Consider the following 13728-nt stretch of genomic DNA (forward strand, 5'->3'; position numbering starts at 1 on the left):
GTACCGACAATTTGCCGTTCCTTGAATGCGTCTAGATCCTAGATTTTTGTGTGTATTCTTGTGTGAAGTGGCTGATTTCCCCTCTTTTTCTAGTTAATTGACATGCTCAGCAAACAGATTGTGCTCAAGGCGCAGGCATCTGAAGGAGCATAATGAGTATCCCGGTGATAATTGCATGCAATCGACCAACATCACCTGTAAATACGGGAAAGGAAGATGTTATGAACTCGTAAGGGTGTGGTTTCGGACTTGAAGCTGAGTGCCAATGCATGTTATGATCGCCGATCGCGGCTGTATCGGACATGGAACTTGCCCGGTGGACTGTGGCATCGAGGAGGGGCGTGTCAGGAGAGCTTAGTGAGTCCTAACCAGATATTGTTCCCTCTTTTTTGCTCAGCAGGTTAGTATTCCGGTCTAACAGAGCTCATAGAGCTTAGTGGAGGATGTATCATTCGTTATCCTCTGCCGGACCACTTGTTTGTCCCATCCACGTATCTAATCTAATATGATGTTAAAAGGTATATAAAGAGAACACGTAGTTGGATATCATCTACGCTGTGCTATGGATTGCGTGAAAACGGGATATGCTGTACTCTGTATATATAAATAGCATAATGAATAAAGTAGCATTGAAACCTACTCTTCTGGTTTGACCTCTTGGTCTGGGGCCAATACCCCTGAATTTGCTGCATCAGCAGTCGGTGGAACCGTATCCTCAGATCCTCCGTTTCCACCACCACCACCACCACCTTCAAGATCCACATGCCGCGTGCCGGGTTTATGAAAGGGGATCATAGATTGCAGCCTTCCTGATACGGAGATAAACCTTGTAATCGGCGTGGGTGCGGTGATATCATCGGTGAACGGTTCGCCTTGGATGTTACCCATGGCCCAAGCTGCTTTTTCACGGCGAAGGTCAGTTTGGACCCATGGGATGGTAATGATGGTCCATAGACCGGCCCATACGAAGGGGAGAGACCATCCGAGCTGGACGACTTTTGTCAGCATCCCTCTGCTTAGGGGAGTGGGGGTTTGTAACTTAGGGAGGAAGCCATACGGTATAGGCAACGTCTCGGGGTGTGGTAAAAATTAAGATGGTGGTGATGGTGGCCCAGATGATAGAACCGCCGCCCCAGAAACAGTTCATTTCGAAGAGCATTTGTCGAAAGTAGGGACTTGCTAGGTATCGATCGCGAAGCGCACGTCGGTACTTCTGCCCTCCGGCACCGTCAACAGCAACGATGTCTTCTATCAGGACGTATAACGCAGTGGGCATGACGTAGCCCTTTGGGGTGGAGGATATGCGAAACGGCGCCTGGTAGCCTCTTGCTCGGAGAAAATCAAGGGTAAGGTGAACAGCACCAAAGTAGTACATGACTGTTGGGAGAGGCATGGCGAGGAGTCGAACTGATGATATCGGAAGCCAGTTAGCACCTGACAGCTATGGCACTACTGCATCGGGACAAATGCTTACTATACGGTTCTTCTTGTACGGTGCCGCTAGATAAATAACAATGGGTCAACTCCGTTCATTTCGGCCAACATGGGGAAAACATTTTTTGTTTGGTATTCAACATACACTATCAATTCAACTGCCAGGATGAGCCATACCACGGTGAAATTGATTTGAAAGAAGTCGAGCTAGCAAAATATATTAGCTCTCTTCCTCCAGAGCATTGCACACACCTCTCTCTCTCCCCGAGCGTGGGAGCTGCATTACCCATGATCGGCGCGCATTCAAGGGCCTGACAACAGAGTCTTTCTTGAACAATGTCCAGAATCGATAAAAGTATTCCGCAACAGACACCCCTCCCAACGCAGCTGTACTGATGGTAAATACTAGCATGTCAAGCAGCATGGGTCAGCTAACCGTCCAATAGAAGACTTCAACCGCGGCCAACGAACCTAGATTATGGGACAAGTCCGTGCAATACCACAAGGTAAAATATAGAATCAACGGCTGGGCAAGCGTGTCGACAACAAACAGAGTCCAGAAGAAAGTAATGGATTTTTTGCGGTCCCTCAGGGAGTACGGCAGCTGGGGTGGAACTGGAACGGGAGGAACCATGGGTTTGCTATCGAAAACGAGTATATAATAGGGAAAGGGATTGTATCTCTATGTACAGGATATAGAGATCATACCTATTCACACAAATTGTCCCCCGAGTAGAAACCAAAAGAAGCGACTGTGGGATGGACGGAATGCTTCAGAGTATGTGGAAACGGGTTCAAGCGGGTCGCAATTGGAAGGGTAGCCAGATCTGGAAAAATTCAATGGTATGCAGCAGGTGACTGCAGACGTCTGCCGGCATTTTGGGCCCTATATGATGCGTGGTCCGGCGGGTGGCGAACGATGCTCAGCGCGGACGAGAATTGGGATGGTACTGTATTTCTTGCTTGCTTGCTGGATTTTCTCGGAAGCGCATTCCAGCGGTGATGTCACTCCAAAACGGCGGCCGATCGGCCAGCTGCTATTGGCTGAGAGTGCATGGAAGTTCGAGCTGGTTTTTCTCCTCTGATTGGCTTATTTTAAACTGTTTCCCATTGGCTTATTAATGTAGATACGCGCTAAACTTATTCTAGACTAGTACAATATTTCACGTGATACAGGCTTCGGGGCTGCGGGTGGCTTTTTTCGGTGGAGAACCGCCACACACCTGCAACCGCCGAAAAACGAAGAATCGTCAAAGTCGCAAGTTCGAATCGCGCCGTCTCCATCAGCAGCTCACCACATTAATGCCCCATCCAGGCTTGTTCCTCCGGAGTTAGTGGCATTTTGCATAGGCCAGCAAAGATGTTCCATTATGGCAAAGAGCTTCAGATCCGTCATCGAGTCTGTACTGGAAGAGATCTCCCTGTGTGGCGACCGCGGTAAGTCTTCTAAACGTTCGCCCTCCTGCATGGGCTGGAAATTTTCTTTTTCTTTTTTCTGCCCCCGTCAGGGGCTTTGCACCGAGCGGAGAACCGTTTTTCCTATTTCTCGCTTAATTCCTCGTGGTTCCAAGATATCGTCTGGGATCCAAACATAACTCAGTTTCCCAAGGTTGCTTTCTAGGCTTTTGCGCTGGCGCTGACGAAGAACTCCAGGTGCATCCCCAGCTGAAGTGCTGGGCTTTGTTGACGCAGTCTATGCTACACAAAGTTTGCATAACGGCACTGGACGTGGGACAGCACGTCCGCCAAAGGTTGACCATCAGCTGAAATGTTGTCTATGGGCGTGGTTGACACGGCATCCTGAGGTTTCAGTCGGAAAGAACGGAGAAGGAAATGGCTTCACCCTGGATCAAGTCCTGGCAAGCAACCCGTCACAGACACCCTTATCAGGAGAGATAGATCCATCTCTCATTTCTGAGAACACGGCCGGACCAAAGGAAGCCGCACAAGATGCATTCCGTGTCTTTGTTTCGCAAGAGCGCATGTGGCTCACGATCACGGGCCATAAGCCTGACAACTATCGCATTTTCCCTTTAGAGTTTACCCTTCTGTCCATCATCGCATCTCACAAGTCTCGAGGAGTAGTCCAAGGTGACCTCGTCAGGCTCAGCGGTCAAGATAAGCGTTCTGTGCCCAAACGGACCGATACGCTCCAGCAGAAGGGCTACATCGAGAAGAAGGCGATTCAATACAAGGGCGCAAGAACGAGCTTGTGCATTTTACGCAAGTATGCTGCCTCAGCGCCAGCAGAGATCTCCCAGTCGATCCGGCCCGAGAGTGAACGTGTTGGGAATCCCCAGTTCGACGAGATGATTGATTTCTCTGCCCTGCTGGACAAACTATTTGGGTGCTTGAGAGAGCACAGAGTGATCACGAGAAATGACCTGAAAGAAAAGCTGGGAATGACGGAGCTCTGGCGCTCGAAGGTTCTACGACGAGCCATCAGGAAGCTGGAAGCCATTGGATGCGTGCGACGTGTCCAAGCCCTTTCACAGTATTCCGAGGCGATGCGATCCTCGCACGCGTCCATCATGCTTATCCGTGAACCTACAGAGAAAGATATCCAACTATTTCATGAGGACAGCTCTGCTGTTATTGCGTCCCTCCAACAGGACGATGACCTGGACGAGGCCCAGGCGCAAACCGAGGCCATAGAGGATATGTCAGGGGCTGGTACCCTTCAGCCAAGCGATGCCAAACAAAGTATCGTCCGAGATGCTGGTCGCAGAATTCCCCAATGGACTCCGGATCAAAGTCTCCCAAATTTCATCTTCAGCCTAGTTGATAAGGCCGGGACAAGAGGAATGGACAATTTGGTACGTCCTCATCGCATACTCTAATTTTCCTCCTTTTGCAACATATGCTGAAATTTAGAAACAGGAAATCGCTGGAGAATCAATGGGCATATTCTTTAGGCGGCCAATTGAAGCTCTTTTGTCTCGCCTTGTCGATTCATGGCAATATTCACAACCTCTCCATCTACGACATCTGTCTTTGGTCCGCGATACGGCCCTTCGTGGCACCATTTCCTACTTTGTTCAGTACTCCGTCCGAAATTTCGCAGCACTCGTTGAAGATGGCCAAGCTTCTTGGGAGGCCGTCGAAACCCCCGTTAAGAAAGGTGCAACTCGTCCTCCTCCGATTGATGCAAAGCCTGAGCTCGATGCACATGGGTTTGTAATCACAAAGGAGCCCCCAAATCTCGTAAAGCAAGGAAATGCTACTCTCCGAGAGTGTTTAGAATCTGCCAAGCCCAACGACTATGTTGTTACGCACCGTGACCCGGCTGTGGTGTGTCTCCGTGACGGCACATTTGGTAAGTAACATTTTATAATACCCAGAACGTAAAGTATGCTAACTTGATGGAAAGGCGTTCGATTTGGAAGCCGATGGCGGTCACAAGACGCCACGAGAGCAATATCACGTAGTGTCTCAGCAGGACTACAAAGCGACATCAAAGACGGAATTAAACGTAAGACACCCGATGCCGGGCTTGGAGACTTGGAAGAGATGAGCAAGATTCCTGTGGTTAGCGATATGCATAAATCTAAGCGAAGAAAGAAAATGAACGATCTTGAACAGATGTCGGAGCTGGACCGACTCAAAGCCAAAGGCTACGACGAAAGCTGGACAGCATACAGTACTCTAACACTCGAAAGACCAGTTCCTGGTCTTTATTTAACGCCAGTTGGCAAAAGAAGGGCTTTTGGGATGAGGCAAGGCCGTCCAGCCCGGAGTCGCGTTGCAATTTTCAAATTACCAAGGCTGAACGAGTTCAGCTGGTTCGCCGATGAAACAACAGCTGGGGTCTCTGAAAACGAACCTGTGTCAATGCGACTGACACGGTCTTCTGGAGCTAAAGAGATTGCAGCGGCCGCCGCCCCGCGTTCTAGTAGCCGGCTAAGTGAGAGGTCGTCGGTGGATAGATCTATTGACAAGCTAAGAGATTCTATGGTAGATTCTCTTCCCGAGGAGCAAAACGGCCAACTTGTGGCCTCGACGGAGGCCACCCCTCGTGACGCGGATAGCGCTAGTGCCGTAACCGAGAGGTCTGCTAGAAAGCGAAAGCCGTCTAGCCTTGACGATATCAACCCCGCCCAGGCCCAAACAATGCCTGAGAAACCGCGGAGGGGTAGACCTCCCAAAAAGCGCCGTTTCACGCGTGACTCTAAGCCTCGTCAGATCGCACAAGATGTCTATGCTAGTCCTGATGCTTCCGCTTCGAGCGGGACGCAGAATATCACTGATATTAACGGTGAACTACAACAGCAACAAGGGTCACCGCCGAACGTTGAACCGAACTATGTACTGGAACGAAGCCAAAATGGGAAGGCAGATACTCTTGCTCAATCCCAGGACAGTTCTGGTGAAGTTGTAGATGAAAATCCGTTGGATTTAGAGTTGGCCGCTCAACAAAGCTCCACCTCGGTTCCGACCACCGCTACACAACGCAATAAGCCCAAAGAGCATGATGTTGACTTACCGGTTGTACCCCCTGGCACACTCCACGCACCAACTCAGGAAGAGCAATTCGAAGTAATACCGATGGAAATACATACAAGCGTACCTAGGGACGAGATTGGGGTCCCGACCGGATCTGGAAGCCAGGCAACTAAGGCTAACGGGGCACACGTCGATATGTCCATAGAGCCATTGGAAACGAAACCACTTCCTGTCCCTTCCAGCGTCGCTCCATCCGAGGCCAAAGACGAAACCTCAAAATCAAGTGTCAAGAAAGACTCCAGAGGAGGCTCCATTGCATTTCAGCGACGAAAGATTGTAATGGACATCATAGAACAGTGCGGAGGAGCTCACCCGCTAGGTACTGAGCTGTGGTATCCTTTCAGCACTGTCTGGCTCAAAACAAGGACAGAGAAGCCTGACATGCGCACAATCAGATCCGCCGTTAAATCGCTGGTTGACGCCGGAAAGCTTCGACAGCTCACTTTTAGTGGGAAGAACTCCAAAGGGCTTATGGTGACAAAGAGCCTAATCGCCAAGCCAGATATAGACTCGATGGATCCCATGATTCGGGACTTGCAGAGCGCCATGCTCAGCGCGGACCCTCAACTGTATCTACACCCCAAGGCCACCATTGATCCATCTCTGAAGAAGTCACACAAAGGCTTTGCCGGTCATGACTTAAAGCTACCTGAGGTCGAAAATGAAGTTCGGGTCACATTGAGTTATATTCCAGCCAAATTCCGCCCACGGCAACCCAAGCCGCGTACGCTTCGGTTCATTGAAGATGGCCGTTCATTCGGACGCGGGGATTTTGGAGCTGGTGAATGCTACAGAAGGGTTCGACGGCTCAAAAGTCTTCAAAAAATGCCGTCTACGAGTCCCTTCCTGGATTCTCTTTCGATCCCTGCACCGTATGCTCCAGCAATCGCCAGGCCTCCTGTTCTCAGGCCCTGGCCTCTTGACGAAGGTTACGCTGGTATGGTATTTGGCGCAAACTGGAAACCTAGCCTACTTTTGATGCTCATGTCACCAGCTCAGACATTCAATGCAGCGACCGGGACATTTGGAACCGGAGTGTGCTACATGACCCGGCGGAGGCGTAGCTATAGGAAAAAAGCGGTAATGCCGAAACTAGAATCTCTACCGAATGGGTTGAATGATATCTTATCTACATCGAGGAAACGCAGCGTAGACTTATCTAACGTTGCAGATCCAGCTTCAACCGGCTTCTTCTCCGATATAGATACCGTTAGGGACTGGGAACTAAGGAATGAATTTCCTGATGGCCCACCGGATGAGATGTTGAGGTACATTGACCATGCAATTCCTGGACCCTTCGAAAGCGCCCCATTAGAAGGCCCAATTCGTTTCGAGATTGATCAGCCCCCTCCTCAACAGCGAAAGCCCATGGAGCCACCGGTAACTCGACTGGCAACATCTCGCGCTATCATGGAAGCATTTCCCGCTCGGTATAAACCGTTAGCCTTAGGTTGGATGCCTCAAAAGGGCTCTGTTCAGCCACAGAGAGCAGATGCTCAATCTGGTAGACGTCTCACGCAGCTTCAGGAAACCACGAAGGCCGCGCAAGGAGCGGTAAAATCCGTGGATCGCATATTCAAGCGCGTTCGATATGCGAAAGATTTCCCTCAGCGGATCGCTCAAAAGCTCACTGTCGCGATAGTGGTTGTACGCACCTTGGCAGGAGGTTTAGAGGGCAAATTGATCGACTGGCCGTTAGTCACGTCTGTTTTCCCCGACTATGATTCGAAATTCATCCAAGATCGTGGTAAAAGTATAGTATCGCGGCATAGGCTGCAGATGGCTAAGATGCAGCGGGATTTTCAAGAGCGTTACATTGAAGCCTACGAAAATGACCTTGTGCCGAGCATTGACTACAACAATTTGCAAGAGTACGATTGGGAATCGGTGGTTAACTGGGCAGAGGAACAGCTTGAAAGGCCTAGTCTCCAGAAGGTTCCAAGCCTTCCAGCGACTCACGAACAGTTCGTCAGCATCTTCGACGTTCGAACAGAGCAGATGCTTGATATTGACGAGCTGTACCAGCACAATGCGCAAACTACGATTCCACGGAAACGGACACTATATGCCAACGTACCGTTTTCAGTTCCTCTTGGTCAAAAGCGCCCAAATACTGTTTCTACTCTAGGCGACAATAACAAAGCCGAGTCGATAAGACGCCTGGAAGTTGCAAAAACCTGGGTTCGCGCCAACGTAATCACGACAGAAGAAACATACCGGCCCACTGAGGCTCGGCAAATTCTCGAGCGCTTTGGTGAAGAGCTCATTGGGGAGGCAATACAATCCCTGATCACGGAGCGCGTTATATCCATGAGTAATCGTGGAAAGGTCACCCCAGGCCGGAACTACGATGTCACTGAGCATTTTCTGCATGCATTTGGCCGCAAACGAGCGGTTGAGGCGGTGCAGTTGAGACGAGCGCTACATTTCAAGCTCACCATTTTGGACCCTGCGATTCAATCAGAGGGAAAATACAAACTAGAATATGGGGCAGACGACGGTGACATTCTGGTCATGATCAACCTGGCAACACAGGGACGCGTTACGATCCGGCCGCTAAACCCGCCACGAAACAAATACGGGCTCACGGAGCGTGGGTATCTCACTCGAATGATGGATAAGACGAAGTTGCGCTTTGACGTGGAGATTCATCCGGTCCCCGATAGATACATTTATGGCAATCCGTTGGCGGAAAAGATCGACCAGACACCAGTACCCAATACGGATATAACCGTGAGCGAGTTCGGTACCTCGTCGACTCTTCCCAAGGTTCCGCTCTGGGTAGATGTACACGGACAATTTTCAAAGCTACTGTGGGAGCTCGCGGTTGGGGCTGTTGTGGGACTATTGGCCGCTATCCCAGGGGCTGGAGCAGATACTATCGGGCGAATCATGCAGCCATATCTTGGGACATGGGAGGTAGAGTTGGTCCTGCAGTGGCTATATGTTGTGGGAGCTGTTCGGCATGTGAGAGAAGATGGCATGGAAGATGATGCCAAAGCTAAGGGAGGCTGGACAGTGAAGGAGTGGTGGTATCTTGCTCTTGGTTCGTGATTGTATCAACATAGGTGTTCTACATGGACTTGTATTTTATATAACATAAAAATGGTGTCTTATAACTCTATCTGTCTTTCAGAGAATTCAAGCTGGAATTCAATAACAAGCTACCCATATGAGTGCTTACAGCTCGCATAAAGAGAGGATGGGGTGAGTCTCACCACATGAGGATTCACAGCAGGGCTTTCTGACTCTAGAGTGAATGAAATCCCACCTTCGAGTGACGGGAAAGTGAGCACGCTAACCCTTGGCCCACGTGATATCGCCCCCTATATAAACCCCGAACCTCCTCGCCGCCACATCCCCTTCTCTTCTTCTCCTCCTCACATCAATCAGCTATTCATAAATATGATTTATTATGGTCCCTTAACAAATTTACTACCACTGACCAGGCCTTCTAGCTCAGCTTTTGCATACGTGAAGCCTCAAAATGCTTGTGTCCTTCATAGCCACCGACCACTCCCCTCACATGTGCAGAGTAGCCTCAAAGAATATAAACGAGGTGCTGGAAGCGCTGACAGTTTCTCCGTCCGGAGTGACTGTATTCTATGGCTAGGAAGAGCCCCTAAATATCCATTGGCTCCCTTATCCATACAAAATGGCTTTGTTCTTTTTGTGTTTGATCACCCCCTCCGGCTCCCCACTCGCTAAACAGAGCTTGATGGGCCCAGGCGGGTGATCCAAGGATCCCTTACACTCACTGCTGAAAGAAAGGGAGACTGCACAAAGATTCTGTTTGGCATGGACTTACAACTTGAAGAATGGTGGGATTTAGAAGTTGAGTGTGGCCTCTCCCGCTCCAGGGGATTTTCAGAGGTGCCTCACTCATTGGCGTTCCTTCCTGGCCTGCCACTCCACACAGCGGCCCAACCCTCGTCCACCCGTGAAAGGGTTTGGTGTCGCGAGCCTATCCAAAGGCCTGTGCTTGCTGGCCTGGAATTCGTGCCCAACTCCGCGAGGGTATCCTCGTGACTAGAGCCGGGGCAGGACCTCCTCCAGGGCAAGAATGTGGATCAACATTGCTAGGAGGTTCATGGCACGCATAAATATTAACAACGGACATGGTATCGAAATTATCATAGCGCCAGAGACTGCCACAACTGAGCAATTGCTTTGTCTGTCGGGACAACTACGGATGGCTATTCACCATGTATCATAGCATCGGCCAGCAGCTGATGCATCAAGACCCTGCCTATTATCTTTGGTAGGTGCTGACAAGACCAAAGCATTGGCTCCTCAGGATTCCTCCTAGTTGAGTCTGGCTCAACTGCCCATTAAAATTGTTAATTTTTTTCCTAATTTTGGCGCGGGTTATGACAGGGTGCACAAGGTCAGCACCAAAAGATTGACTACAAACGTTATTACACTTTTCTCACAAAATCTTCAAGAGTCAATCAGAAGAGAAAGCAGGACAGCTTTATATATGTCCCTCTGTGTTCATACGTCAATTAAGATATTAAACTAAACTACTTTGCACCTAGACTTGATTATCGGCCGTTGTATCAATACCAAAATGTCCTGAATTTTGAAAGCTTCAATATTTATCAAATTCTACATGCAATGTGACTGTTTCAGTGAGCCTCCACTCCGCAGTTTATATCAATCGGGATCTGGTTAAAAGCCATAACACGTTGACACGCAATTCAACTTTCGATTTCCACGCGCAATTGACCCGCGCCAGACGAGAAGTCCCTCTTCACAACCAAAAAAACCTGCATTGTCAGAATTGAAGACTTTTCTCATAAGTCCCTCGCTATTGGGCCGGGAGTGGATTACCTCCTTTGAATGAACTAGGGGGGCTTTGAACCCCTCCAAAATGCAGTCCTACTAACAAGTCAGTTTAAGGGTGTCCCAGGGAAACAAACGGCTCTTTTGGCTAAGGCCACCAAAGGACATCTTCATGCTCTCGGAACCCCAAGACTCGTTCAAGTCCGGCGTGGAACTTGGAGGGGCGGTTGGCAAGGTTTCAGACCCCTCTGCTGGATGACGCCGCTGTGGCCGGAAAATTCTCAGCACAAACTACCGGAATAGGTGTGCGATTTTGGCGCAGACCCCGCCTTTTACACTGGGGCGCTAAGGAATAATATGGGCATAATGTTAAATAGGAGATCTCGATGGCGATCGCATAAGCTCAATGGATGCGGCAGGTGGGCTTAAATTACATCGTCTATTTTAATCGTACAACTATGATAAGTGCTCTCTATAATACCAGGTGTAGCTCCGTCAGGCCTCCCACTCCCGCTAAAGCCTCCGTCGTCCACCTTTGTTCTCTCCCAGAAAAACCTATTTTGCGGCTCCGGCCAACGAACCCATCCACTCGTTACTACCTTTGTCGCTCTCCTTCTGATTCATGGGGCGCCTGATGTCTCTCCTCTCCGCCGAAGCCAATGACTTTGTTGCTTCCCTCGCTTCGTCTAACCGTTTGACACTCTCCTCCCGACCGAGGATTTCCATGGTCGATGGTATACCTATCCCGGGAGTGCCGCCCGACAAGGCCCATCGTAGATAGTGATATAGCTCTTTTCTAAAAAGCTGCTGTGATGTCTTTTGCTCTTTAGGTCCGAGTTCAGGGGAGGGATCGGTGTACATATATGCCTCGATGTTGGCACGGTGTGTCTGTGAGTTCCAGTGCGATGCAGGAACCATGGAGAGGGCAGCTGCAGCAGTGTGAAGGGCTGAAACGGGGATCTTTGTTGATTCATCCCCGCTGGAAGTGGTGGTGGCGGGAGTATAAGCTGGCCTATCGACAGTTTGAGTGAAGAATGATTTATTGACGTTGATGAATTCGGTTGGATTTGTATATGAGCGAGGGCCCTCGCGTAAAATCGAAGAAACATATTTTTTGAGATTCCGGGATTTCAGGATAGGAGAACTATTGCGTACGTGTTAGTGGCATGGTAAACATTCGAGACTTTGAGACTGACTATTGCTCGGGAGTATATACTGATTCGGCAGCATTTGACACGAGCCGAACCAACTCATCAAACTTCGGTCCGCCCGTCGCTGCATACCGCTGGGCATGGGATTTTTGCAAGAACCAGAGCTTCTCAAAAGCTACAGTCGTATTGCCCTTAGTGAGTTTCAAATCGAACTGTTCTAGCATTAGTAGTGCTAAGAGCAGAGAACGGATAAGGGGAAGTGCATACGATCTCTTCTAGCTCCTTCAAACTAAACACATCTGATTTCCGTAGGTGGGACCAGCCTAGTAACGCAGCAAAATTGACCAACGTGTCCGGCATCACCGCTTGTTTATCCCTGAAATGCGCGATATCTATGTCTGCGTTGCGTTTGCTGAGCTTTTGGCCGTTCTTTTCAACGAGGAGCGGGACATGGCCGAACTTGGGTGGTTGCCATTGGAAGGCATTGTATAAAGCTACATGCATCGGAGTTGAGGACATCCATTCCTGCGATTTTTGTTAGTGATAAGTTCGCTTGGAGAGTGAATCAACCACCATACCGTGCCCCGAATAACGTGAGTAATCTTCATAAAATGGTCGTCCACAACGTTTGCAAGATGGTACGTGGGATATCCGTCAGACTTCAGCAGGATAGGATCAACGAACGTGTCCACAAGTTCAGCTTTTTTGCCACCATTCCCTGCGCGGTTCTGTCCGGTTTTGCCGTATACTATGTCTTCAAACATGGGATAGGACTCTGCAACTCGCAATCGAACGACATGGGCTTCCCCATTTGCAGCCCGTTCCTCTGATTCTTCTTTTGATATATCAATGCAAGCGCCATCGTATCCAGGGGCGAGGCCGAGATCATGTCGATGTCTCGCGAGTCTGTCAAGGCGCTCTGACGAGCAAAAGCACCGATATGCATGGCCTGTGGAAATGAGGTTTTCCGCCTGGGATTTGTACAATGCCGTCCGTTCAGACTGCGGGAATCCAAGTCAATGTCAGTCGTAGAGTACAACTGGCGTCATGGCTGGCGGTGATTGCCTACCTGTCTATAAGGGCCATACGGTCCACCTACAACGGGTCCTAGGGATGGGTGTAAGCTCCTCCGTAGATTGAAGTAGGGACCCAAGTCCTGTCACAAAACTATACCTTCGTCCCACTGGAGACCGGCCCATTGTAGATCTTCATACAGCCTCTGCTCTGCGCCAGGAATTGTCCTTTTCTTCGCCAATCAGTACCATGTCCAAGCTCCAAACTAGCCGAAAGCGCAACACCGACCTGATCTGTGTCTTCAATGCGTAGAAGGAATTGTCCGCCGGTCCGCTTTGCGAGAAGGTAGTTAAATAACGCCGTTCTCAGGGATCCGAGATGGAGATATCCGGTCGGAGACGGGGCGAAACGAGTGCGTGCCGGAGAGTCAGGAAGGCGAGACTTGGTTTTCTTTGCTGCGCACGAGGTTGTCGAAGAGAAATTAGCCCTACATGATTTGCAAACCCATGGACTCCGGGCAAAGAACCGAGAGGCGGAAGGCCGCATTGTCGCGGCTTTGGTTGGGTGAGGGGATGTGCAGTTGGAGAGCAATGAAGGCAAAAAAAAAAAAAATTCACAGCTGTGTTTCGTCTGATCTCATCAATGTTCACCGCCCGCTCCCCATTCTAACAACCATTCCTCGTTTCCCTTTCTCGTCTGTGAGTAGCGGCAGTTGGTGCGGCGGAAGTGTTTGAAGCTAGAAAGCTCTTACGCCGAGACTGAAATATTCATAATAAATATTAAATTTGTTTGTTTGAACAGAAGGCTCCTCCAACCCTCCCGCCTCCGCTCCTCGCCGTCC

The 13728-nt window shown here is 49.8% G+C and overlaps 3 protein-coding genes across 3 annotated transcripts; 1 reads left to right on the forward strand and 2 right to left on the reverse strand.

Annotated features, from left to right (window-relative positions):
- Positions 1-430: 430 nt before the first annotated feature.
- D8B26_007872 (uncharacterized protein) lies at positions 431-2315 on the reverse strand. Its single transcript, XM_003067354.2, has 7 exons — positions 1906-2315; positions 1721-1839; positions 1580-1641; positions 1475-1500; positions 1058-1407; positions 641-987; positions 431-500 (listed from the first exon to the last, which is right to left on the reverse strand). The coding sequence occupies exons 1-7, from the start codon at positions 2066-2068 to the stop codon at positions 449-451; spliced, it is 1119 nt and encodes a 372-aa protein (XP_003067400.2). The 5' UTR covers positions 2069-2315; the 3' UTR covers positions 431-448.
- Positions 2316-2804: 489 nt separating this feature from the next.
- Positions 2805-9020, forward strand: D8B26_007873 (uncharacterized protein; the record flags this gene model as incomplete). Its single annotated transcript, XM_003067355.2, has 4 exons — positions 2805-2871; positions 3088-4250; positions 4315-4750; positions 4805-9020. 4 exons carry the CDS (start codon positions 2805-2807, stop codon positions 8989-8991), a joined length of 5853 nt encoding a protein of 1950 aa, XP_003067401.2. The 3' UTR covers positions 8992-9020.
- Positions 9021-11134: 2114 nt separating this feature from the next.
- Positions 11135-13433, reverse strand: MSE1 (Glutamate--tRNA ligase mitochondrial; the record flags this gene model as incomplete). Its single annotated transcript, XM_003067356.2, has 7 exons — positions 11135-11866; positions 11919-12085; positions 12141-12398; positions 12452-12874; positions 12943-12980; positions 13047-13119; positions 13176-13433. 7 exons carry the CDS (start codon positions 13431-13433, stop codon positions 11278-11280), a joined length of 1806 nt encoding a protein of 601 aa, XP_003067402.2. The 3' UTR covers positions 11135-11277.
- Between the last annotated feature and the right edge of the window lie 295 nt (positions 13434-13728).

Source organism: Coccidioides posadasii, chromosome 4 (assembly GCF_018416015.2).
Source record: "Coccidioides posadasii str. Silveira chromosome 4, complete sequence".
In the NCBI taxonomy this organism is placed as follows: Eukaryota; Fungi; Ascomycota; class Eurotiomycetes; order Onygenales; family Onygenaceae; genus Coccidioides; species Coccidioides posadasii.

What these genes read in the sequence shown, in the direction of transcription:
- D8B26_007872 (XM_003067354.2), bottom strand. Translation starts at nt 2,068, where the DNA reads ATGGTTCCTCCCGTTCCAGTTCCACCCCAGCTGCCGTACTCCCTGAGG. An exon ending in TGAATGCGCGCCGATCATGG is followed by an intron (nt 1,642 to 1,720) that starts GTAATGCAGCTC and finishes ATATTTTGCTAG; the next exon opens with CTCGACTTCTTTCAAATCAA. An exon ending in CTGGCAGTTGAATTGATAGT is followed by an intron (nt 1,501 to 1,579) that starts GTATGTTGAATA and finishes TTATTTATCTAG; the next exon opens with CGGCACCGTACAAGAAGAAC.